Here is a 25062-nt window from a genome sequence, read left to right as displayed (position 1 = left end):
TGCTGAACAAAGAGACCTTGGAGTACAGGTTCATAGCTCCTTGAAAGTGGAGTCGCAGATAGATAGGATAGTGAAGAAGGTGTTTGGTATGCTTTCCTTTATTGGTCAGAGTATTGAGTACAGGAGTTGGGAGGTCATGTTGCGGTTTTACAGGACATTAGTTAGGCCACTTTTGGAATATTGCATGCAATTCCGGTCTCCTTCCTATCAGAAGGATATCGTGAAACTTGAAAAGGTTCAGAAAAGATTTACTAGGATGTTGCCAGGGTTGCAAGATTTAAGCTATAGGGAGAGGTTGAATAGGCTGGGGCTGTTTTCCCTGGAGAGCTGGAGGAAGGCTGAGGGGTGACCTTATAGACGTTTATAAAATCATGAGGGGCATGGATAGGGTAAATAGACAAGGTCTTTTCTCTGGGGTGGGGCAGTCCAGAACTAGAGGGCATAGGTTTAGGTGAGAGAGGAAAGATATAAAAGAGACTTAAGGGGCAGCTTTTTTACGCAGAGGGTGCTGCGCGTGTGGAATGGGCTGCCAGAGGAAGTGGTGGAGGCTAGTATAATTGCAACATTTAAAAGCCATCTGGATGAGTATATGAGTAGGAAGCCTTAGGGGGGATATGGGGCGGGTGCTGACAGGTGGACTAGATTGGGGTGGGATATCTGGTCAGCATGGACGAGTTGGACCAAAGGGTCTGTTTCCGTGCTGTACATTACTATGACTAGGATACAAGAGAAGCGATATATTGCTGAGGCTGTATAAGATTCTGGTCAGACCGTATTTTGAATATTGTGAGCAGTGTAGTGCTCCATATCAATGAAAGGATGTGCTGGCCTTGGAAGAGGTCCAGGCAAGGTTTGCAAGAATGATTCTGGGATAAAGGGCTAATCATATGAGAAGTGGTTGAAGACTTTGGTTCTGTACTTGGAGTTTAAAATGATGAAGAGGGATTCAATTGTAGCTTACAGAATAGTGAGAGGCTGGGATAGGGTGAATGTGGGGAAGACATTTCCACAAGCAGAACAGACTCAAACCTGAGGGCACAGCTACAAACTGCAGGGACCATCCAACAGAATGGAGATAAAGGGGAATTTCTTCATCAGAGGGTGGTTAATCTGGGGAATTCATTGCAGCAGAGGGCTATGGAGGCCAAGTTATTGAGTGTATTTAAGGCAGAGATAGATAAGGTCTTGATTGGTAAGGGGATCAAGTGGTACAGGGAGAAGGCAAGAGGATGGGGTTGAGAAACATATCAGTCATGATTGAATGGCAGTGCAGACTCAAAGGGCCAAATGGCTAATTCTGCTCCTATATCTTATGGTCTTATAAGTAACAATTAGACTGGGGAAGGCAGAGGGCGGGGGCTTTGGTGGTGGCAAGAAAGATGTTCATATTTTAGCTACAGTGTACATTCAGCTGGTAGACCTGACAACCTGATGATTGAAGCCCAAGCTTCATTTATGTTTTTTTTAAACAATTAGGTAGGTTATCTTATTTAAAACACCATGAACCTGAAGCTTTCAAAATCATTATATTAGCATTATTGCCACAGATATGTGACCAACAAGATCTAATGTATATACAGCTAAAATAGCATTCAAACATTTAGGAACATAGGTTTACATTTTAAACATGGGATCCTAGGTTCCATGATATGCACCTACACAGCTCAGAAAAGTAAAAGACATGGAGTCAAATGTAAGCAAAGTTCTGCTAAAACTAGAATGCTGTTAAGCTATCACAGGTAATCTTCAACATATGTCTCTTTGTTATAACATTCATTTAGGCTTTGCATATGCTGACATTTTACCTTTAAGAAATTAAACAGGGTACAATTTATAAAAACACTGGCATGGAAAAATGCTGTAACTTAAATTACTTTCAACAATTATTTCTTATATGTATTTTGTCAGTTTTACGGTATTACTTAAAGATTTCTGAAGCTCCAAAGATATCGATCAATGATTAATAGTTCTTCTCATAGTGCAACTATTATCTAAAGCATGATCTTGAAGCCGGAGCATATGGAAAGTGTACTATTTTCCAGATGCATCTGCACCATTTAACTGGAATTTTTGAGTAAACTTAAAATTTTACTTGGCAGTTTTTCCAAAATTATTTTGCAAAATGCTGGGGACAAAATGCAAAAGTTAAATTTGTGTAATTTTATATTTATGACAGTGGTGGCAATTGTGGTAAAGAAGGACAAGTTACCAAGTTAAACCAATTACTGCCGTATCTCAAGTTGCTTCTGAATCTCATATTCTGAAAAGTTAAAACAAAAGGTATATTAACTCATTAATGTCACTTGGCTTACTTTTTAAAAGATCAATTTTTAATAATCCTATATTTATCTTATGTTTTATTATTAGTTAGATGTTAATATTGTGCTGATGAGAGGGAAAACACAAGTCAGAATGCGAAAACAGATAAACTTTCAACAGTCAGTTAGAGTAATAGAGTCATAGACATGTACAGCATGGAAACAGACCCCTCTATTCCTGATGAAGGGCTTTTGCGTCGATTTTCCTGCTCCTCGGATGCTGCCTAACCTGCTGTGCTTTTCCAGCACCACTTTGATCTAAACTCTGGTTTCCAGCATCTGCAGTCCTCACTTTTGTCTTCAGTCCAATCCATCCATGCCGACCAGATATTCCAACCCAATCTAGTCTCACCTGCCAGTACCTGACCCATATCTCTCCAAACCCTTCCTATTCATATACCTATCCAAATGCCTCTTAAATGTTGCTATTGTACCAGCCTCCACCACTTCCTCTGGCAGCTCATTCCATACACGTACCACCCACTGCATTAAAAAGTTGCCCCATAGGTCTCTTTTATATCTTTCCCCTCTCACCCTAAACCTATGCCCTCTAGTTCTGGACTCCCTCACCCCAGGGAAAAGACTGTACCTATTTACCCTATCCATGCCCCTCATAATTTTGTAAACCTCTATAAAGTCTTAGCCTCCAACGCTCCAGGGAAAACAGCCTCAGCCTGTTCAGCCTCTCCCTGTAGCTCAAATCCTCCAACCCTGGCAGCATCCTTGTAAATCTTTTCTGAACCCTTTCAAGTTTCACAACATCTTTCCAGTAGGAAGGAGACCAGAATTGCATGCAATATTCCAACAGTGACCTAACCAATGTCCTGTACAGCTGCAACATGACCTCCCAACTCCTGTACTCAATACTCTGACCAATAAAGGAAAGCATACCAAACGCCTTCTTCATTATCCTATCCACCTGTGACTCCACTTTCAAGGAGCTATGAACCTGCACTCCAAGGTCTCTTTGTTCAGCAACACTCCCTAGGACTTTACCATTAAGTATAAAAGTCCTGCTAAGATTTGCTTTCTCAAAATGCAGCACCTCGCATTTATCTGATTTAAACTCCATCTGCCACTTCTCCACCCATTGGCCCATCTGGTCAAGATCCTGTTGTAATCTGAAATAACCAGAATACTGCGACCCCTAGGACTCATAACGGCACACAAACCAACAGCCACGCTCAGACATCAACTCACCAGAACGAAGGACCCGATACCCAACATGAGCAAAACTAATGTAGTGTACAAAATACCATGCAAGGACTGCACAAAACACTATATAGGACAAACAGGAAGACAGCTAACAATCCACATACATGAACATCAACTAGCCACGAAACGACACGACCAGCTATCCTTAGTAGCCACACACGCAGACAACAAGCAACGTGAATTCGACTGGGACAACACTACCATCATAGGGCAAGCCAGACAGAGAACAGCCAGGGAATTCCGAGAGGCATGGCATTCATCCACAAACTCCATCAACAAACACATCGACCTGGACCCAATATACCAACCACTACAGCGGACAGCTGAAACTGACAACCGGAAGCGGCAGGGACAGACCACTATAAACACCGGAGGAAACATCAAAGAAGCGCTTCGCAGGAGGCTCCCAAGCACTGATGATGTCGCCAAGCCAGGGGACGAAACGTTTGCAACAAAAACTTCCAGCTCAGCGAACAGAACCACAGCAACGAGCACCCGAGCTACAAATCTTCGCACAAACTTTGAACTGAAATAATCCTCTTTGCTGTCCACTACACCTCCAATTTTGGTGTCATCTGCAAACTTACTAACTGTACCTCTTATGCACGCATCCAAATTATTTATGTAATTGACAAAAAGTAGAGGACCCAGCACTGATCCTTGTGGCACTCCACTGGTCACAGGCCTCCAGTCTGAAAAACAACTTTCCACCACCACCCTCTGTCTTCTACCTTTGAGCCAGTTCTGTATCCAAATTGTTGGTTCTCCCTGTATTCCGTGAGATCTAACCTTGCTAATCAGTCTCCCATGGGGAACCTTGTCAAACACCTTACTGAAGTCCATATAGATCTCATCTACTGCTCTACCCTCATCAATCCTCTTTGTTACTTCTTCAAAAAACTCAATCAAGTTTGTGAGATATGATTTCCCACACACAAAGCCATGTTGACTGTCCCTAGTTAGTCCTTGCCTTTCCAAATACATGTACATCCTGACACTCAGGATTCCCTCCAACAACTTGCCCACCACCGACGTCAAACATTCGATTAAAAAAATTAGTAACAAGGGAAGTCCTCACTGCCACTCATCCAATGTGTCAGGTCTAAATGATCCCATTCCTATCCCTACCCTCAGATTCCCACTGTGGGCAGACACCAGGAGTGCAGTCAATTGCATTTTTCTCAGCTCAACTAAACTTGTGTCCTACCTCCCTAGTTTCACCAAACTCTAGAACTAAAGGTGGTAACTTTGAGCTGTGCACCATGAAGACATTTTCTGGGATCTTAATGTGCTTGCTTTCATTCTTCAGTTGTGGCTGTCACTTAAGTTGTAAGTTGATACCACTGAATACATCTTTTGGGTTCAAAGGTCATGACTGTGTTCATGTGGAAGAGCAGTTCATACATAACCAACCAATGCAGTTGTAACATCAGAGATGTTTTGTCTGCACCACTATTGCCTCAAGTCTCACATTTGTAGCTCCCATCACATCTCCTAAACAAGACAGTCTGCATCATCTGCCCCACAAAGGAGGACATTATTGCTGCATCATTTGCTGTAAAGTAATCTTGACAATTGCTGAAACAGGACAAAGTCTGAACCATGTCATAAATATAACCACAGTACGAAGCTTTTGTGTAGTATTTCTTTTTGCACCAAAACAGTGCACACATATATTAAAATAAATGACATAATATTTGGAAATGGCAATGACTTTATTATCTTCTTTGTGGAAAGGAGGCACCACCTGCACAAGTACAAAGTTTTCAGAATGTGGGGTTCCCTGTAACACAAGGCATCACAAGTGAATAAACTGTTCTTATGTCAACTTATGCCTACTGTTTGCACTGTGAGCATAAGTGCTAACATGGATCTTATTTGTCCAACATTCTCCTTGCCAACCTCCTCAGCTCTATGCAATGAAAACTCGAAACTAATTTAGGAGTCCAGAGTTTGTAAGCTATCCCAAAGCTCACTCATATTCTGGTCATCCACCATTTCTTCCCAGTCTCCCAGCAGTAGCAATTTCAACACCCAGCTTGCAAAATCCCACCACACCATAGTTCCAGGGACACAGTGGATATTCGGCAACTATATACCAAAGCTCACAATCTTCACAGTCTGGAAGAAAACATGCTTGTCTTAACAATATCCTCCAGGCTTCAAGACTCAGATTCTCTTCATGAATATCTTTACAACACTACATTTCTTCCAAAATTTCTACTGTATCTCAGTTATTGCCACTAATTTCTCTACCAATTTGCCCTGTAATATGCCATGAGACATTTTGTTACATTAATAGGAAGGCACTGAGTAATTAAATTGAATCATGGAATTCCGAAGTGTCTTAACTTTAAGCCTTTCAAAATGCTGTCAGATGATTAATATTTGTTTTTAAATCATTGTAATAGCTTACATGTTTGCACACTTTACCTACCACAACCAGGATCTGGCTCATCTAAATCTATCCACTCAGTTCAAAAATACGCCATTTTTATGTTCCAGTAAAGAATTTCGTAAAACAAGTATACTCATCAGGATAACATGAAAAGGTCCAATTATAGCCCTTTACAGAAATAGATACATATCATTATTACCCACCCTTGGCTTTCATCCAGTTTGTCTTCATCTTTATCAGTTGCACCATTTTCTTTTAGAGTGCAATTTCTTCCTGAAGATATTGCAGTCCGTCCTTGAATATTGAACAGTATTAAAACTAGACATTACAGACTCAAGGCAGCCGAACTATATTGTACTGATCAAAAAGTCAAATGCATTATTCAATCAATTTTACCCTTTAACATTTGAAACACAAAATGTAATTCAAGCCATCCATGTGCCTTTCCAATTTAACTATTACTGTACTCAACACTAACAATTTGGCTGTGACTACATAGAATAAAGGGCAGGTTCATACAACATGGTAGAGTGAGCAAAGTTGAGACGCAAATCCTAAGTTTCATCTGGGAGATGGGATGGAAGATTATTTTTCCCCCATTACTGCTCTATGGAATGTTGCATCAGTATTTATGATGGATCTCTTCATGTCAGAATTTCCAATCAATTTACAAGTCCTTAAATTGCGCTGGGGGCTGAAAAGAATATTTTGACTTCCAGGCCTTCTTCAAATCATGGGCATGTATCTGGTGTAGGTATTGTGAAGTGTGATGGAAAGATGTTGGGGTCCCTTGAAACTGATCCTTTTTTTTAAGCATTTCCTATGTGGAATGAGATTTCATTTAGCTTCTGTCATAGCATTTATTGCTTTCTCAAAAAACTACTAAGGCCACAGTGTTTCTTAAGTTGATATCAAAGAACTACAGAACTATATTGTGCTATATTTATCCTATTATAAATGCAGTATTTAAGAAAATCAAAGTTTCTTTCCCAAAACAAATCAAAACTAACCTTCAGATGAAGGTGGGAAAGAATGGAACAGTTTCTTTATGTTGAGCGTAGTCGTCCAGTGTTTATTGGGTAGAAGGATTCACATGGGTGATTGATACAGCATAAACTGCCAGCTCCAGCAATAGGTGTTAGACAATAAGTGATCAGGCAGTCCTTGTAAGGAGCAACCATTGTCAATCAGCTATTTTCAGATGGAAGAGTTCTTTAAACCTTTAGCTAGAAAACAGGCTACTGCTGTCACAATTTTAATGATTGACAGATTCTATAACAGGAGCTCATTTTGGACTTGTATTTATCAGTGAACCATCCTCAATTGTCATGGATCATATACTTTTTATCATCTAATGTACCAAATCTAAACTGCTGCTTCTTAACAAACTTAATAAACGTTCTGAAAATTCCTTACAAAGGGTTGATTGTCTGTATTAGAATCTAACAAATGACAGCAATTGGGACTATAAGAGTTCTGAGTGAATTACTTAACAGCTGAAGTGTATTCTGAGTGGGCTGCATCAAAGAACTCTCAAGTGGACCCTTGTTGCACCTCTTTTCTGCAGAGTAGCTATGACAACCTTCTAAACACATGCAGCTCCTTTGGTCATTTCAATGGTCCTATTCCCACAAAACAGGGCATGATCAGTGCTTGTCTGCATTGGCAGATGTGGGCTTTACTCCACAACAAACAAAACAAAATGTGGGAATTATAAGTGCTGAAAATGTTGAAATTGAAAGATAATTTAGTGTAACAAGACGACAATCTCCAAGTATCTCTATTCTAAGTGCTTAATTCTGCTTTTGTTAACATTTTATCACATTATTTCTGTTTTATATGGTAAGTAGCTTTCCATAATGGTGTAACAATTTCTTTTAGGTAATTAATACCGCCTTTCACAAATGTGTAATATTGTGTGGACAGTCCTCTAAAAATGGAAGTTAAAATGTCACTAATTTACACATCATTCAGTTGCCTGAGTAACTGCCAAGTCATCTTGGAAGCAGTACTGGAACAGTTACAAGTCTTCAAATTAATGCATTAATAACTATTGTCATGTTGCCAGTTAATGAATAGTACCCAAATTAAATGTAGCGGAATAGAGACACTAAGGAGAGATTCAAGAAGGGTATTCAAAGTTGTGTGGGATTTTGATAGGGTAGATGGAGGAAAACTGGTCAACTGACGTGAACACAACTAGAAGACAAAATTTGGCAAAAAGAGAGATCAGAATTCTCTTTCAACATAACAAATTGTTAGAAGGTGGAATGCACTATGTGAAAGAGTGCTGAAAGCTAAGTTAGAAGTAACATCCAAAAAAGAACCAGATATATACTTGGAAAAGTGAAATTTGCAAGGCAAAGGGGGGTGTCTAAGGCTCTGATCAGACTACATTTGGAATATTGTGAGCAGTTTTGGGCCCTGTACCTAAGGAAGGATGTGCTACATTGGAGGAGTCCAGAGGTGTTCACAAGAACGATCATGGGAATGAGGGGCTTGTCAGATAAGGAGTGGTTAAAGACTCTGGGTCTGTATTCGATGGAGTTTCGAAGGATGAAAGGGATATTTAATTGAAACTTAGAGAATACTGAGAGGTTTGGATAGAGTGGACGTGGAGAAGATGTTTCTACTAGAAGAGACTAGGACCCAAGGGCACAGTCACAGAGTGAACTGACAACCCTTTAGAATGGAGATAAGGAAGCATTTCTTCAGCTGGGGGTGGTGAATCTGTGGAACGCATTGGCACAGAGGCTGCGGAGGCTAGGTCATTGAGTGTATTTTGGATAGTGATAGATAGGTTCTTGATTATAAGAGGAATCAAAGGTTACAGGTAGAAGGTAGGAAAATGGGATTGAGAAACATATCAGCCATCAACAGCAGAGTAAATGCAATGGGCCAAATGGCTAATTCTGCTCCAATGTCTTCACAGCAAAAGAGTGGGACTAACTGGACAGCCCTTTCAGAAATCTAAAAGGGATATAAGTCAAACAGATTCCCTTTGCAACTTGTAATTTTGTGTGACTTAGTGTTGAGCATTACTCAGCAAGTCACATGCAACAATACAGCTTCCTGAGAAGTATTCAGCAAGACAGGACATTGAAATAAACTTGTAACTCACGATTTCCAAATAAAAAGTTTTGATTAGTTGCAACCTGTAGAACTTATGTAGTTCTTTTGGTCTACAATAACACATTTTAAGAATCAATTCATAACAAATATATGAGACTTCTGTTATAAAGATTTAAACACTGAGTAGACGTAACTGACCTGGTGTGGAAATGCAATTCTGCACCACAGATAATCTAGATTTTTCATCATCTTCATGATCCAGTAGTGTTGATTTAATATATGTTGCTAGCGATTTAGAGGGACTGCCTTCACACTTGTTTTCATCACAAATATGGGGCATGGTTCCATTGTTTCTCATTTCTTCAAATCTCTTGGCACACTGCAAGTAATTTAAAGCTCAGCTTTAATAGTAAGTTATAATATTCAAGTCCCTTCGGATCACAATTCCTGTTCTAAAAAATACCCAATAATTTTAAATTTGATTATTGAAGCGAAATTGCAATAAGTAATCAACTATTTGCCCAACCATATGAATAATTTTACTAATTGAATACAAATTCAAAAGCAAAGCCAGTGTTTATACTGCATGGAAGGAAAATGCTGACAGACTGTCAAGTAGACTCTGGTAGAGGCACTATTATGGAGAATGTTCTGATTAATGATGACAGTTATTCACCATGCATTTTTAAATTTAATAATTACATTTCATTAAATAAGGCAGATTTACTCTGATGACTGTTACTCTGGTCAGGATACTGCTCTGAGAAATGAACCAGCAAATGGATATCACCTATTTTTGTTGAGTTGAAATAGGCGCAGTGTGTACGTGTTCTTGCTGTCTGCAGAGAATAGGATCCTATATATCAACATTATGGAGTTTCCAGGATATACAATTGCACCACATTACAATATTAGCCGGACTGAAAATTCCTACCTTGGTTATCAGCATAATGATTTGGACACTCGGGATTATTTAACTAACACATGATGTCCATTTGAGAATCACAGCTATTATTGGACACTGTTGTGAGTTTTGCAAACGTGGATGGATTGGATTTGGTCAGTACCTTGCTTGTTATATATAGCTGCATTGATACAATCTATCAGACTTTGTGACTTATAGTCTACATACACAGCATTACACCTGCAGGCACAGAAATTCAAATACCATATTATTCCTTTGGATAATCCTGACTGTACAAAGAATTATTTTGACAAATCTTCAAACTGTCAGTTGGGCTTGCACTATGACACTCTTGCATTTACTGGAAGTTCCATACATTAATACACAGGGTCCTGTTCATTACACAGAAAGAACATGAAGATGCCCTGCTTCTGTTTCAACTCAACAAAGTAGGCGGCAGCCTAATCAGTACTCTGACCAATCAGATACAACCTGCTTGGTCTAAAATGTAAATAAAATGTTGTAGTTAACTGTCAAATCATCATTAAATGCTGCATTCTCCATGGCAAAACCTCTAATGATTGGAGTCCACTTACCAATCAATCAGCACTCTCTTCCCTTGAAGTATAAGCACCGGTTTTCTCCTTGAAGTCATATCCTTGCAAATGCCCAGATTGAAAGATGAAAACCTTTGATAAAATGTATCTTTTACTTTATTTTGTACTAACTACTAAATAATTCTAAGCTTATTGGCCGCCCTATTCCAACTTCCACCTTTACTTCAACCACCTGGCTATTTTAAAAGCTTTCATTCATTAATTTCAGTTTTCCACAGCAATCGAAAAATACCTTGAAAATGTTTAGCATGCTGTCTGCCTATATCTACTATTTTTAATTTATATCTACATCCCTTGTTTTAGATCTCTCAACACTGGAAACATTTTATTTATTCTGTCCCTCCTTTATAGTTTCAAAATCTGTTTCAAAACATTGCTCCTCCTATTTCATCTTAAGTACTTCATTCAATAGATTACTCTATTTTAAATAATTCAAGCATTAACATTTCTCATGCAAAATACTTACTAGTTAATTTTTTAAAAGTTTTAAAGTCACCATTGTCCTACTGGGCCATGAGGTTGCTCTCTCATTAGATACAGATGACTGGTTATGGTTTGACCTGGGTTTCACTATACCATGTGAGGGTAGAGGTTGAAATGGAGAGTCCTTCATGGTAACCTCAGCCAGTGCAGAAGTTGTACCCATCCTGCTGACATCACTTTGCATTGCAGACCAGCTGACCAAACCCCTGATATTAACATATACACAAATAAAAAAAGTGTGGCAAATGGGTGACTTAACAGCATGAAAACCATGTTAGAATATGATGCAGTAGCAAAAAATAGACGCAGGGCATAAAAATATTGCAGACTTGGCACTCTATATTCAATAATACAAAGTGCTTATGAAAGATAGGGAAAGCAAGAAAGGAACTGATTTGAGAAGAAATTGTGTTAGGAAGAGAGAATGCACTTCAGGTGGCAAAGATAGAATTCAGTTGGTTAGTGTCAAGACCCAGAAAAAGGATGACCACAAAATTGGGAGCATCATCTAAGCCATCAGTGTGAGAAATAGGGAAGCAGATCTGCAGTGTAATCACAGATTTATAATATCATGTGATTTTATTGGAAGATATGCGTCGCCAGAATGTCAATTGGGAGCATTAGAGGAAAGGTAAGGAGGAGGGGGAATGTATGAAATGTGTTCAGGCTTTCTGAGTTCACATCTTCTCGGTTCAACTAGAAAAGAGAAATTACTGGATCTGGTGTTGAGTACTGAAATAGACCAAGTGTCTGGACAGGATGTCATCAAGATAAAATGGAAGAAAGACTAACCCAAAAACTGGAATAGAACAATAGGTGAATTTTGAGATGAAATTTCAGATACAGGTTAGGCACATTCAACAAGATCAAAAACCCACATTTGAACCAAAGCCAGAATTCTTTGATGACAAGAGAAATAGAAAATGTAAACAAAAGAAGGATAAATGATTCATGTCAGGCAAACATTCCAGCAAAAAAAAACAATCATTACAATTGATTGAGAAGGCAGTGAAGAGGAAAAGAAGACTGGCAAAGAGAGAATATGCGAATAGAATTAAAAGGAACATGCAAGTCTTCTGCATAGTAGTACTGCCCCTGCCTCTGGGCCAGAAAAGTCAGGGTTCAAAGTCACACTTGCCCTGAGATTGTGTCACAACATGCTAAATTAGACTGATTTAGAAAACAAACCAATAGAAATAATAGAACCCTTAAAAGATTCTACTGCCATGTAAATGGTAAACGGGTACTAAGAGGTGGATCAAATTGGGGCAAAGAGGGTGGATATATACTTGAATAAAAAAGATGAGGCGGAGTTGTTAATGGCTGTTTTGTGCTGATGTTTACTAAGGAAAACAAAGTAGTCAGCAAGTTGAGAGAAACCATGATGGCAAAAGTAATGGCTATCCTAAGAATTGAGAGGCAGGTTGTACTGGAATGGTTGACTATGCTGAAAGTGGATATATCCAGATGTTTTACATCCCAAATCTCTAAAGGGTGTTAGGATGGAGATAGCAGAAGACTTGCCATGATTTTCAAATCTTCTCTGGATACATATGTGCAGAGGATTGGATACTATGTATATGGATTTTAAGAAAATATTTACAAAATACCACATAAAGACTGTTAATAAAATTGTAGTTCATGAAATAGGGTCAATACTAACTTGGTTAGAAAATAAATCAGCTTAAGGATAGAAAGTGGTGAGTTATGATAAAGGGTTATTTATCACAATGGGGTGGACTGTGGTGTTCCACAGAAATAAGTGCTAGGAACTGACCATACCAAACAGGGGGATTAAATCAACTGTGATAGGACACAGAGGCTTGCAGAATCAGAAGACAAGTGGCAGTTGGAATTTAACACAGATAAATGTGAGGTGATGCACTTTGGCAGAAGAGATAAAGAGAAGCGATATAGTTTCAATAGCACAGACCTAAAGAATGTGCAGGGTAAGAAGAAATTCTGTGTAATGTGAAGGAGCAGGTCATTTTGAGAAAATAGTTAACGATATATGAGATTTTTGGCTTTTTATTAAAGGTTTTTTGATTAGATTAGATTACTTACAGTGTGGAAACAGACCCTTCAGCCCAACAAGTCCACACCGGCCCGCCGAAGCGCAACCCACCCAGACCCATTCCCCTACATTGACCCCTTCACCTAACACTACGGGCAATTTAGCATGGCCAATTCGCCTAACCTGCACATTTTTGGACTGTGGGAGGAAACCAGAGCACCCGAAGGAAACCCACGCAGACATGGGGAGAATGTGCAAACTCCACACAGACAGTCACCTGAGGTGGGAATTGAACCTGGGTCTCTGGCGCTGTGAGGCAACAGTGCTAACCACTGTGCCACCGTGCTGCCCACCAAAACCAGGAAAGTTATGTTGAACTTTTAACAAGTCTGCTTTGACCACAACATGATTGTTGTGTCTTGAAAAGAATGACAGGAAATATTAAAAGAATGAGGGATTTTAGTTGAAAGGCTAAGTTGCAGATACCGGACTTATTCTCAATGTAGTAAAGGGGATGGAGGTGAGAGTTAACAACTTGGATATGGTAGACCAGGAAAAGCTGCTCCTGTTAGCTGAAGGTACAAGACTGGGAGATGCATACTTTAAACTTTGGACAAGAGATGCAGAAAAGATGCAAGGAAGAAATGGTTTACGCAGGACGTAGTGATGACCTGGAAATTGCTGCAAAGCAGGTGATCAATAGTAAATTGCTATAAAAGAAGTAATCTTGCATGGTTATGTTAATGGAGCCCAGGTATCTGATTAATTGGATTGCTCTGGAAAGCTGGCACAGTGTTGATGGACCGAAATGCCTGCTTCTGTGTCATAAAAATACTCTAACTGAGGTAACTCACCAATTTTCATCTATTGTCTACTTCCTGCAGTCTCCTTAAAGGTCCCATCTTACTTTTAGCAATTCTGACTGGCATATTTGTACAATAAAAGTTAACAGCTAGGCTTTCTATTTGAGATCTGTTCCTCATATTCCTCCATAAACCTTTTCTAATTTTAGTGTTCCCAGAGCTTTTTTCTCATCAACCTGTTGCAGAGATATTATGACACACATCTGGAGCCAAGTGCGACTTGAATCCGAGTATCCTGACTCAGAGGTTTGGAGCTGGAAATGTGTTGCTGGAAAAGCGCAGCAGGTCAGGCAGCATCCAGGGAACAGGAGAATCGACGTTTCGGGCATAAGCCCTTCTTCAGGAATGGGGAAAGTTTGTCCAGCAGGCTAAGATAAAAGGTAGGGAGGAGGGACTTGGGAGAGTGGCGTCGGAAATGTGATAGGTGGAAAGAGGTCAAGGTGAGGGTGATAGGTCAGACTGGGGTGGGGGCGGAGAGGTCGGGAAGAAGATCTCAGGTGAGGAAGGCGGTGCTGAATTTGATGGATTTGACTGAGACAGGGTGGGGGGAGGGGAAATGAGGAAACTGGTGAAATCCGAGTTCATCCCTTGTGGTTGGAGGGTTCCTAGCCGGAAGATGAGGCGTTCTTCCTCCAACAGTCGTTTTGTTGTGGTCTGACGATGGAGGAGTCCAAAGACCTGCATATCCTTGGTGGAGTGGGAGGGGGAATTGAAATGTTGAGCTACAGGGTGGTTGGGTTGGTTGGTCCGGGTGTCCCAGAGGTGTTCTCTGAAACGCTCCGCAAGTAGCCGGCCCGTCTCCCCAATATAGAGGAGGCCACATCGGGTGCAGAGGATGCAATAGATGATATGTGTGGAGGTGCAGGTGAATCTGTGGCGGATATGGAAGTTTCCTTTGGGGCCTTGGAGGGAGGTGAGGGGGGAGGTGTGGGCGCAAGTCTTGCACCTCCTGCGGTTGCAGGGGAAGGTGCCGGGAGTGGAGGTTGGGTTGGTGGGGGGTGTGGATCTGACGAGGGAGTCACGGAGGGAGTGGTCTTTACGGAATGCTGATAGGGGAGGGGAGAGAAATATATCCTTGGTGGTGGGGTCCGTTTGGAGGTAGCGGAAATGGCGGCGGATGTGCAAGACTTGCGCCCACACCTCCCCCCTCACCTCCCTCCAAGGCCCCAAAGGAAACTTCCATATCCGCCCCAGAGTCACCTGCACCTCCACACATATCATCTATTGCATCCTCTGCACCCGATGTGGCCTCCTCTATATTGGGGAGACAGGCCGGCTACTTGCGGAGCGTTTCAGAGAACACCTCTGGGACACCCGGACCAACCAAGCCAACCACCCTGTAGCTCAACATTTCAATTCCCCCTCCCACTCCACCAAGGATATGCAGGTCTTTGGACTCCTCCATTGTCAGACCACAACAAAACGACGGTTGGAGGAAGAACGCCTCATCTTCCGGCTAGGAACCCTCCAACCACAAGGGATGAACTCGGATTTCACCAGTTTCCTCATTTCCCCTCCCCCCACCCTGTCTCAGTCAAATCCATCAAATTCAGCACCGCCTTCCTAACCTGAGATCTTCTTCCCGACCTCTCCGCCCCCACCCCAGTCTGACCTATCACCCTCACCTTGACCTCTTTCCACCTATCACATTTCCGACGCCCCTCTTCCAAGTCCCTCCTCCCTACCTTTTATCTTAGCCTGCTGGACAAACTTTCCCCATTCCTGAAGAAGGGCTTATGCCCGAAACGTCGATTCTCCTGTTCCCTGGATGCTGCCTGACCTGCTGCGCTTTTCCAGCAACACATTTCCAGCTCTGATCTCCAGCATCTGCAGACCTCACTTTCTCCTCAAAGATTTCAACCTATTGCGAATCCTCTTACAAGGATGCCTTCCTTGAAGAAGCTCTCTTCCTCCCTCTACAGAGGTTTGGACACTACTATCATCCCAGAAAGACCCACTTGCCATTTTCTCCAATTTTGTTAGTTTCTAACATTTATTTAGGACAGTATCTTGAAATATTAAACTCTTTTTTTATGGTACCTATTTCAGCTGAATCTTTGCTATTTCTTTTTCAATAACTGTTGATCTATCAGTCCCTAATGTCAAGTTTTTTTCTTTTCTGACCTCATCATGACCAGATTCCTTCCTAAATTCTGCCCCACAGCAATCTGGTACACTTGCTTTAATGCTTAAAATAAATTCAATAGTACTCACACATTTCGTGATCTAGTTGATTTACTTTTTCACTCTAAACTGATCAAGCAATGTCTCTACCTATGTAAACATGTAATAATATTCCTTAAAAGAATGAACGTTGTAGGATTTCCTTTTTACTACTTTCATTCTTCTCTCTCTTAGTCAATCATTGAATTAAAATCTAATTATTCTAAATTATTCCTATTTATTTTGTTGATGTCTACACATTTCCTCTTCTATTTCCCTCCCACAATTGGGAGTCTGTAATGTAATTAAATTCTATTAATTGGGTATATTTAATTGCGTGTACATTAGACTTCTATACAATGTACATGTTCCACCATCAATTTTGGTTTCTTTCCAACAAAAATATTGGGGATGGTAAAAGTCTAACATAAAAACAATATTGGAAATACATAGCAGAATTGGCAGCATCTGTGAAGAGAAAAACTGTAATTCTGATGAAAGATCACAGGCATGAAACATTAAATCACGTTTTCTCTCATCTGATGCCAGTAGACTTGCTGTGTTTTCCCAGAATTTCCTGTTTTATTCGATTCTTATCTATTCTGTTTACTGTTAGAAAGTATTAAGGTTTGGAAGGCCTGGTTAATTTCTATCCAAATTATGGCACAATGTTTTAATGTAAAAAATGAAGGAAATTTGAGTCACACTGAATCTTTTGGGTTTTTTTGCCTCAGTTCTCCAAAAGCCTTCTCCTGGACTCTCAATGACTCAAAAGCATAACTTTGAGCTTCTGATCTAAAAACAAAAAAATGTACAAATCACATTTCCTTCACTTTTGCAGTTCAGAATAGGTGTAAATTTGTAAACAAACTTTTCTGTCCATTCTCATCATTTAGTTTTGAGATCTCTTCAATGAAACTGGTACACAAATGTCATTACAACTGTCTGAATTGCAATGTTTTTGGGCATTTTTTCAATGTATTGAGAAATAAATTTGGCAGGGGGCGTTGATAATTAAAAAATATTTGTAACAAGTAAATATGCATATTTAAAACCAAGAAAACAATATAGCCAATTTAGCACACAGCAGATTTCGATGTACTCACTGAACAAATAAATGAAGTGTTGCTAGGTAGCTACTTTGAAGCTGAATTAACAAAATATGTTCATGATAGGAAATAAAACCATTGTTTTTCTGACCCCTACACTCTACAAAAGTGACTTTCAGTAAAATGTAGATCACTTCATATTCATATGGTGGGCTGCAACAAATTTACCTCAAGCCTTTGCATATTAAAGGCAACTGAAGAAAAGAAAAAGATTTAATCCATTGGTCTCATTTAACATCCACCACTGAAGTTGTAACTTAGAAATTAATTTGAAGCTCCAAATTAATCAAAAGCCATTTGTCATTTTCTATTATTTCAAAATCCAAGTACATTATTAAACTGCAAATGCTCATAGATCACGTTTTCTTCTCACTGCACTTTTTTTAAAAATGTTCATTTTCCTGTATAAAGAATTTGGAACATCTCAAAACTATTTCTTCTGATTTAATTGTCAATGATTTACAGCTTTAGCTGCAATGTTTTCTCAGTATGAAGTAATAATAGCTAAATTTGACTGCCCAATTCTTCTTTATCATAATAATCCATACGATATTTTATAGAGACAGACATGTGTTCTGATCAGTGATATTACAGATTGATCACAGACTTTAGGAAAATAGCTAAAAGAGATTGTGTTGAACTGTGGAATTTTAGAAGGTCTCTAACTGTTGAATAATCACAAAATTAAAAGAAATCACAAAGCATTAAACTGGAGAACCATAAAAAGCAAACCCTCAAGTTAATTTTGGATGAATGTTAAAGAAATACTACATTTGGCTATTCTTAAAAAATATACATAATCTCAGAATTTATTTAATGGCTGGAATGCAAATCTCATTTTCCTACACTTTCATTTAGTGTAATTAGTTTCACTGGAAATGCTAAAATAAATCTGCATTGTTAAAATTGGCATTCACAAATCGACATTCTAATTGTACTCCCAACAGGAAATCCTGGGCATATGTGTTTTTACCCACACTTTGCAGTTTGCATCCAGCTTTCTATTATAATGAATCTGTTTTGTGACAATTCCTTCTAATTTCCATAAGTCCTTTCTCACACACAAAACATTTTCCCTGCTTACAATTCGTCACTCTCACATTTTCTCCTCTTCTCTCTGCACACTGAAACGATATTAAAACTCATACAACACCAGGTTATAGTCCAACAGATTTATTTGGAAGTACAAGCTTCAGAGCGCTGCTCCTTCGTCAGATAGCTAGTGGAGCAGAACTTTTTACTATAAATCTGTGTCCTATGATCCTGCCCCACTAGCTACCTGACAAAGGAGCAGTGCTCTGAAAGCTTGTATTTCCAAATAGACCTGTTTGAATATAACCTGGTATTGTGTAATTTTTTACTTTGTTCACACAACTCCAACCCAGCACCTCCACATCATCACTATAACTACCATATTCATAACTCAAAAAACATTCATTCGTTCTTACAGTTTACTTGCGTTTTCTGACTACTCTTACTTTCTTTTGTTTGCCTTCTTTGCTTGTCACTTTAAAATGAAACTTTATATCTCAATTTTCAATGTCAATAAATTAGGTCCTTCCTGATCAGATGCAATTTCCCTTCTTAAGCACTCCCAGAGTAGTTGCTCTTCTTCCCTTTTAGTTATCCCTACACCTTGGTAAGATATTTTAGATTCTCAGTTTGAACCCAATCACAAATACCATCCTTGCAAGTATGAAATCCTGTTATTAACAATTATATAATTGAATTTCCAAGTTTCATTCCCTCCCAAGTCATTTTGGTGCCTCTTCTCCAGTGTCAGAACATTCTCACAGAAATCAGGTCTTAGAATCTTGCTCTGAGCTGCACATAGTCACCACTTCTTCCATTAACATTGTCAACTCACTCTCAGCAGTTTGATTACACAAATCTCTCTGCCTCTCTTATATGTTGGAATGTCACAAACTCCACTTCAAATTCTGAAATATTGAGATCAAGTTATTTGAGTTGAGTATGTTTACTCAAGTCAATGTCTGCTAATCAAAACTGAAAGAACTTGAAGGAACTCTATATGCTCCCTTCTTGTAGTCCCATTCTTAAAATAAATATTGGTCAAGTTGTAACTTGATTTTAAAATTATTTTATTTGTTCATTCATGGAATGTGCCTGTCAAGTCATTTATTGTCCTTTATTTGGTTCTATAGAAAAGGAAGTGGTGACACACCTCTTGACGTATTGCAATCCATGTGGCTATGTAATTCTGCTTAACACCACTAGAAGTAAGAACAGAGTTAGGTTATGTGACTCCTCCAGTCTGTTTTACCATTTAACACTATTGCTGATCAGCTAATGCAACTTCATTTTCCCTATCCTCAAATATTTTTATGCCCTTAAGTGTCCAAAAGCGTATTAATCACAGTTTGGAATATACAGCTTAAAAATAAAATTGCTTACAAACTTAAAAAGCAAGCTGCTCCACTTTCTGCTCTCCACTCCTACCTTCCAAACCATCCAAATGCAAGCTGCTAAACAGAACTTTGCATGTTCTCATAAAAACACAAGAAATAAGAAGAGTAGTAGGTCTCTCAAGCCTGCCCCACCAACCTGTAAAGATCATGGCTGATCAGTCTCAGGCCTCAACTTCTCTTTCATGCCAGTTCGTCACATATTTTTGAAATACTGGGGAGCTGATAGCTATCTCTAGCCTCCACAACCTTTTGGGGTAGAACGTTACAAACATTCCCTATCCTCGAGCAGAAAGAGATTCATTTGCATAGCAGTTTTAAATGATCATCCTCCTATTCTGTAACTATGTCTCCTAGTTTGAGATTTCCCTACCAATGGAAACATCTCTGCACAAGAGAAGGTTTACTACTATTGGCAAATCACTTTTTACACTCTTGAAAACAATCAAAACTTAAGGGTTTAGTCCCTGCCAAGCATTATTTCCTTGAAACTGCAGAACTATCATGGTTAGAATTAGCAATATAGCAAGCTAAAATAACTATGTGTAAATGCAAAATAAAATTTCAGTTCAAAAAGTTTAATTAAGATGCAGAGGCCAGATTCTTCCTTTTTGCCTATATAATGACCACCATTATATTTTTTGAAATAACAAGCCTTGGACATTAGAATTACCAGACACTTAGGAAATAAAATATTGTGGCTCCAACAACATTTCTTCAGGGCTATGAAAGTAAATTCTGAACTTTAAATAGTACATACAATTTTCACAAGAGTGCAATATCCTTTGACAGAAGGATGCAGTCAACTCAAAATAATAATAATAAAACTGTGGCCCCCATTTCCAGATGTTTCTACTGCGTGAAATACTATAGATGTTATGATAATGAGAATTCAAGTGACCTCTGTCTGTAAGAAATACTTGTCAAATAATTTATCAGCATAATCTCAAACTCAAAAACTAACATGTCATCATCTACCTCCCATATATATTTTTTTTCCAGAGAAGTATAGATAAATTGTGCAGGCTGTAAACAGTTTTATTGAGGCATTCAAGAAACATAATTGATAATCAAAGTTTGGATGAAGATTTGTAGCTCGGGTGCTCGTTGTTGTGGTTCTGTTCGCCGAGCTGGAAGGTTTTGTGCAAACGTTTCGTCCCCTGTCTACACACACGCAGACAACAAGCAACATGAATTCGACTGGGACAACACTATATAGGGCAAGCCAAACAAAGAACAGCCAGGAATTCCTAGAAGCATGGCACTCATCCACAAAATCCATCAACAAACACATCGACCTGGACCCAATATACCGGCCACTACAGCGGACAGCTGAAACTGACAACCGGAAGCGGCAGGGACAGGCCACTATAAATGCCGGAGGAAACACCACAGAAGCGCTTCACAGGAGGCTCCCAAGCACGGAGGATGTCACCTAGACAGGGGACGAAATGTTTGCAACAAAAACTTCCAGCTCGGCGAACAGAACCACAATAATTAATAATTTCAGCAACCAGTCATTATTCACAAAGTTAGACTTATAATGCCGGTCACAAGGAATAGGAATATTTATTGCAGCTCAAGTCTAATCTGCTCTTCCAGTAGACTCATGGACACTTTATACATTTCCATACCTTCAGTTAACAATTTTTATTCTCTGTCTTGCAAGCTTCATTCATCTTAGCATCTATACTCTTTTGGATGGAGGTTTCCAGATTTATAATAAGTTGTGTGCAAAAGCTGCTCCTAATTTCACTTTAAATGGCCTAATTCAAATCTTAGTTGAAAAATGTGATGCTGGAAAAACACAGCAGGCCAGGCAGCATCCAAGGACCAGGAGAATCGACGTTTCGAGCATAAACCCTTCTTCGGGAATGAGGCTGGTGTGCCAAGTGGGCTGGGATAAAAGGTAGGGGGGAGGGAATTTGGGGGAGGGGCGCTGGGAATAGAATAGGTGGAAGGAGGTGAGGGTGAGAGTGATAGGCCGGAGAGGGAGTGGGGGCGGACAGGTCGGGAAGAAGATTGCAGGTCAAGAGGGCGGTGCTGAATCCGAGGGTTGGGACTGAGATAAGGTGGGGGGAGGGGAAATGAGGAAGCTGCTGAAATCTACATTCATCCCGTGTGGTTGGAGGGTTCCTAGGCAGAAGATGAGGCGCTCTTCCTCCAGGCGTCATGTAGCCGGGGTCTGGCGATGGAGGAGGCCAAGGACTTGCATGTCATTGGCAGAGTGGGAGGGGGAGCTAAAGAGTTCAGCCACGGGGCGGTTGGGTTGGTTGGTGCGGGTGTCCCAGAGGTGTTCCCTGAAACGTTCCGCAAGTAGGCGGCCTGTCTCCCCAATGTAGAGGAGACCACATCGGGTGCAGCAGATACAATAAATGATGTGTGTGGAGGTGCAAGTGAATTTGCGACGGATATAGAAGGATCCATTGGGGCCTTGGAGGGAGGTGAGGGGGGAGGTGTGGCCGCAGGTTTTGCACTTCTTGCAGTTGCAGGGAAAGGTGCCGGGAGTGGAGGTTGGGTTAGTAGTGGGTGTGGACTTGATGAGGGAGTCGCGGAGGGAGTGGTCTCTCCTGAATGATGATAAGGATGGAGAGGGAAATATATCCCTGGTGGTGGGGTCTGTTTGGAGGTGGCGGAAATGACGGAGGATGATACGATGTATCCGGAGGTTGGTGGGGTGGAAGGTGAGGACCAGTGGGGTTCTGTCCTGGTTGCGATTGGAGGGGCGGGGTTCAAGAGTGGAGGTGCGGGAAGTGGAGGAGATGTCGGAGGGGAAATTACGGACTTTGAAGAAGGAGGCCATTTGAGTTGTTCGGTAGTGGAATTGGTCCTCCTGGGAGCAGATGCGGCGGAGGAATTGGGAATATGGGATGGCATTTTTACAGGGGGCAGGGTGGGAGGAGGTGTAATCTAGGTAGCTGTGGGAATTGGTCGGTTTGTAGTAAATGTCTGTGTTGAGTCGGTCGCCCGAGATAGAAATGGAGGGGTCTAGGAAGGGGAGGGAGGAGTCTGAGACGGTCCAGGTTAATTTGAGGTCGTGGTGCAAGGTGTTAGTAAAGTGGATGAACTGTTCAACCTCCTCGTGGCAGCACGAGGTAGCGCCAATACAATCATCGATGTAGTGGAGGAAAAGGTGGGGGGTGGTGCCAGTGTAGCTGCGGAAGATGGACTGTTCCACATATCCAACGAAGAGGCAGGCATAGCTGGGGTCCATGTGGTGCCGCTCATTTCCCCTCCTCCCACCTTATCTCAGTCCCAACTCTCAGATTCAGCACCGCCCTCTTGACCTGCAATCTTCTTTCCGACCTCTCCGCCCCCACTCCCTCTCCGGCCTATCACCCTCACCCTCATCTCCTTCCACCTATTGTATTCCCAGCGCCCCTCCCCCAAATTCCCTCTCCCCTACCTTTTATCTCAGCCCGCTTGGTACACCAGCCTCATTCCTGAAGGGCTTGTGCCCGAAACGTCGATTCTCCTGGTCCTTGGATGCTGCCTGGCCTGCTGTGTTTTTCCAGTACCACATTTTTCAACTCTGGTACTCCAGCATCTGCAGTCCTCACTTTCTCCTAATTAAATTTTATAATTATATCCTCCATAGTCTGGATTCCTCCACTAGACAAAATAATTTCTCTACATCTCTCATCAATTAATTTTAATATTTTAACCATTTGGATCACATCGCCCTCAATCCTTCATATTCAAGGGAACGTAAGTTGCATTCGTAACACTCGTTAAGCCCCATTATCATCCATGCTGAACTTTTCTGCACTTCATCCAAGACAAATACATCTTTCCTGAGATGCAGTGACCAAACTGAATACCGTACTCCAGATGTTTGCAGAATGGAGCAGTGTGTTTCCAAAATGATGGAAATGTTAAAGTACTATTGTAATCAAGATGATGAAAACTGTCGTCATTAGGACCTAAAGTGAAAAATATTTCAAGGAACATCGAAATCAAGATAAGCATTCTGCAAATACATCTCCCTTTTATGATAATCTTTTGCTATTTCCCATATGAAGGCCAGATGCCATTAAGAAATTAGCTTTTAATTAATTTTGCATGACTATTTAAATTATATCTTTCAGACTAAAGATTTTCGATAATGTAAAAAGTAAAGATTTGGAGGTGCTGAATTACCAAGTTAAAAAGCACACAACACTAGGTTATGATCCAACAAGTTTATTTGGAAGCACTAGCTTTTAGTGCACTGCTCCTTCATCAGGTGGTTGTATAAGATCGGATGGAGTATCAGGTGGAGTATAAGATCATAAGACACAGAATCTATAGCAAACATGCACAGTGTGATGCAACTGAAATTGTATATTGAAAAAGACCTGCAATGTTTGTAAAGTCTCATTTTTTAGAATGACCATGTTAGTTTCAGTTCTTTCTTATGTAAATCTCAGACCTTTTTTAAAAAAGTTACATTCTTAAGTGAACGTTAACAACAGGTGCCATGTCTGCTGAGATAATACACTGAAGGTGTGAGGTGCTCTGTGGGAGGCTGCATGTACCCCAATGTTAAGACTGATTCTATTTCTAAAAAAAGGGATTTACAGAATCTTACATTGATTCATGCAGTTCTTGAGCAAAATAAAATGTAATTCTGCAAGTACAAATTCACCCCACAAACTTGTGTGTGTATGTGTGTATAGTGCAGTGGTCATGATTCGGAGATGCCGGTGTTGGACTGGGGTGTACAAAGTTAAAAATCACACAACACCAGGTTATAGTCCAACAGGTTTAATTGGAAGCACACTAGCTTTCGGAGCAACGCTCCTTCATCAGGTGATCCTTCATCACCTGATTAAGGAGCGTCGCTCCGAAAGCTAGTGTGCTTCCAATTAAATCTGTTGGACTATAACCTGGTGTTGTGTGATTTTTAACATAGTGCAGTGGGGTCACCTATAGTGTGACATGAAACCAAGGTCCCAGTTGAGGCCATCCCCATGGGACCTTGGGTTCATGTCACACGACAGGTGACCCCACTGCACTTCTCTCTCTCTCTCTCTCACACACACACACACACACATTCCTACAGACCCATACACTCACGCAGACGCTCTCATACATTCACACATATACACTCACTCTCTCACACACACCCTCTCACAGACGTATACCCCTTTACACGCGCACATACACATACACACACACAAATTTGTGAGGTGAATTTGTACTTGCAGAATTACATTTTACTTTGCTGTAAAACTGCATGAATCCATGTAAAATTCTTTAAATCCCTTTTTTAGAAATAGAATCAGTCTGAACATTGGGGCACAGATAGCCTCGCACAAGGCACCTCACACCTCAGTGCATTATCTTGGCTAACATGGCATCTATTGTTAAAGTTCACTTGAGAATGTAACTTCAAAAAATAAGGCTTGGGATTTACATATGAAAGAACTGAAACTAACACAGTCATTCTAAAACATGAGAGACTTAACAAACAATATATAATTTCAGTTGCATCACAC

General features: G+C 40.4%; 1 protein-coding gene across 11 annotated transcripts in view; it reads right to left on the bottom strand.

The window, feature by feature from the left end:
• sanbr (SANT and BTB domain regulator of CSR) overlaps positions 1–25062 on the bottom strand; it is a 730291-nt gene that overhangs the window by 690248 nt on the left and 14981 nt on the right. For 9 of the 11 annotated variants that reach the window (XM_087991419.1, XM_087991418.1, XM_087991417.1 and 6 more), the window contains exons 2-3: positions 9202–9382; positions 6135–6225 (exon numbers count right to left, since the gene is read on the bottom strand). In XM_087991419.1, coding sequence (XP_087847545.1) covers positions 6135–6225; positions 9202–9361 — 251 coding nt within the window. In that variant the 5' untranslated portion in view covers positions 9362–9382. The remainder of the gene's footprint in view (positions 1–6134; positions 6226–9201; positions 9383–25062) is intronic. The other 2 variants (XM_087991421.1, XM_087991420.1) reach the window with 1 other exon arrangement.

Source organism: Chiloscyllium plagiosum, unplaced genomic scaffold (genome assembly GCF_037043375.1).
Source record: "Chiloscyllium plagiosum isolate Xiang-an unplaced genomic scaffold, Cpla_swu_hap1 HiC_scaffold_10, whole genome shotgun sequence".
Classification (NCBI taxonomy): Eukaryota; Metazoa; Chordata; class Chondrichthyes; order Orectolobiformes; family Hemiscylliidae; genus Chiloscyllium; species Chiloscyllium plagiosum.
The sequence above is the reverse complement of the archived record's forward strand: the minus strand, read 5'-3'. Positions and strand labels throughout refer to the sequence as shown.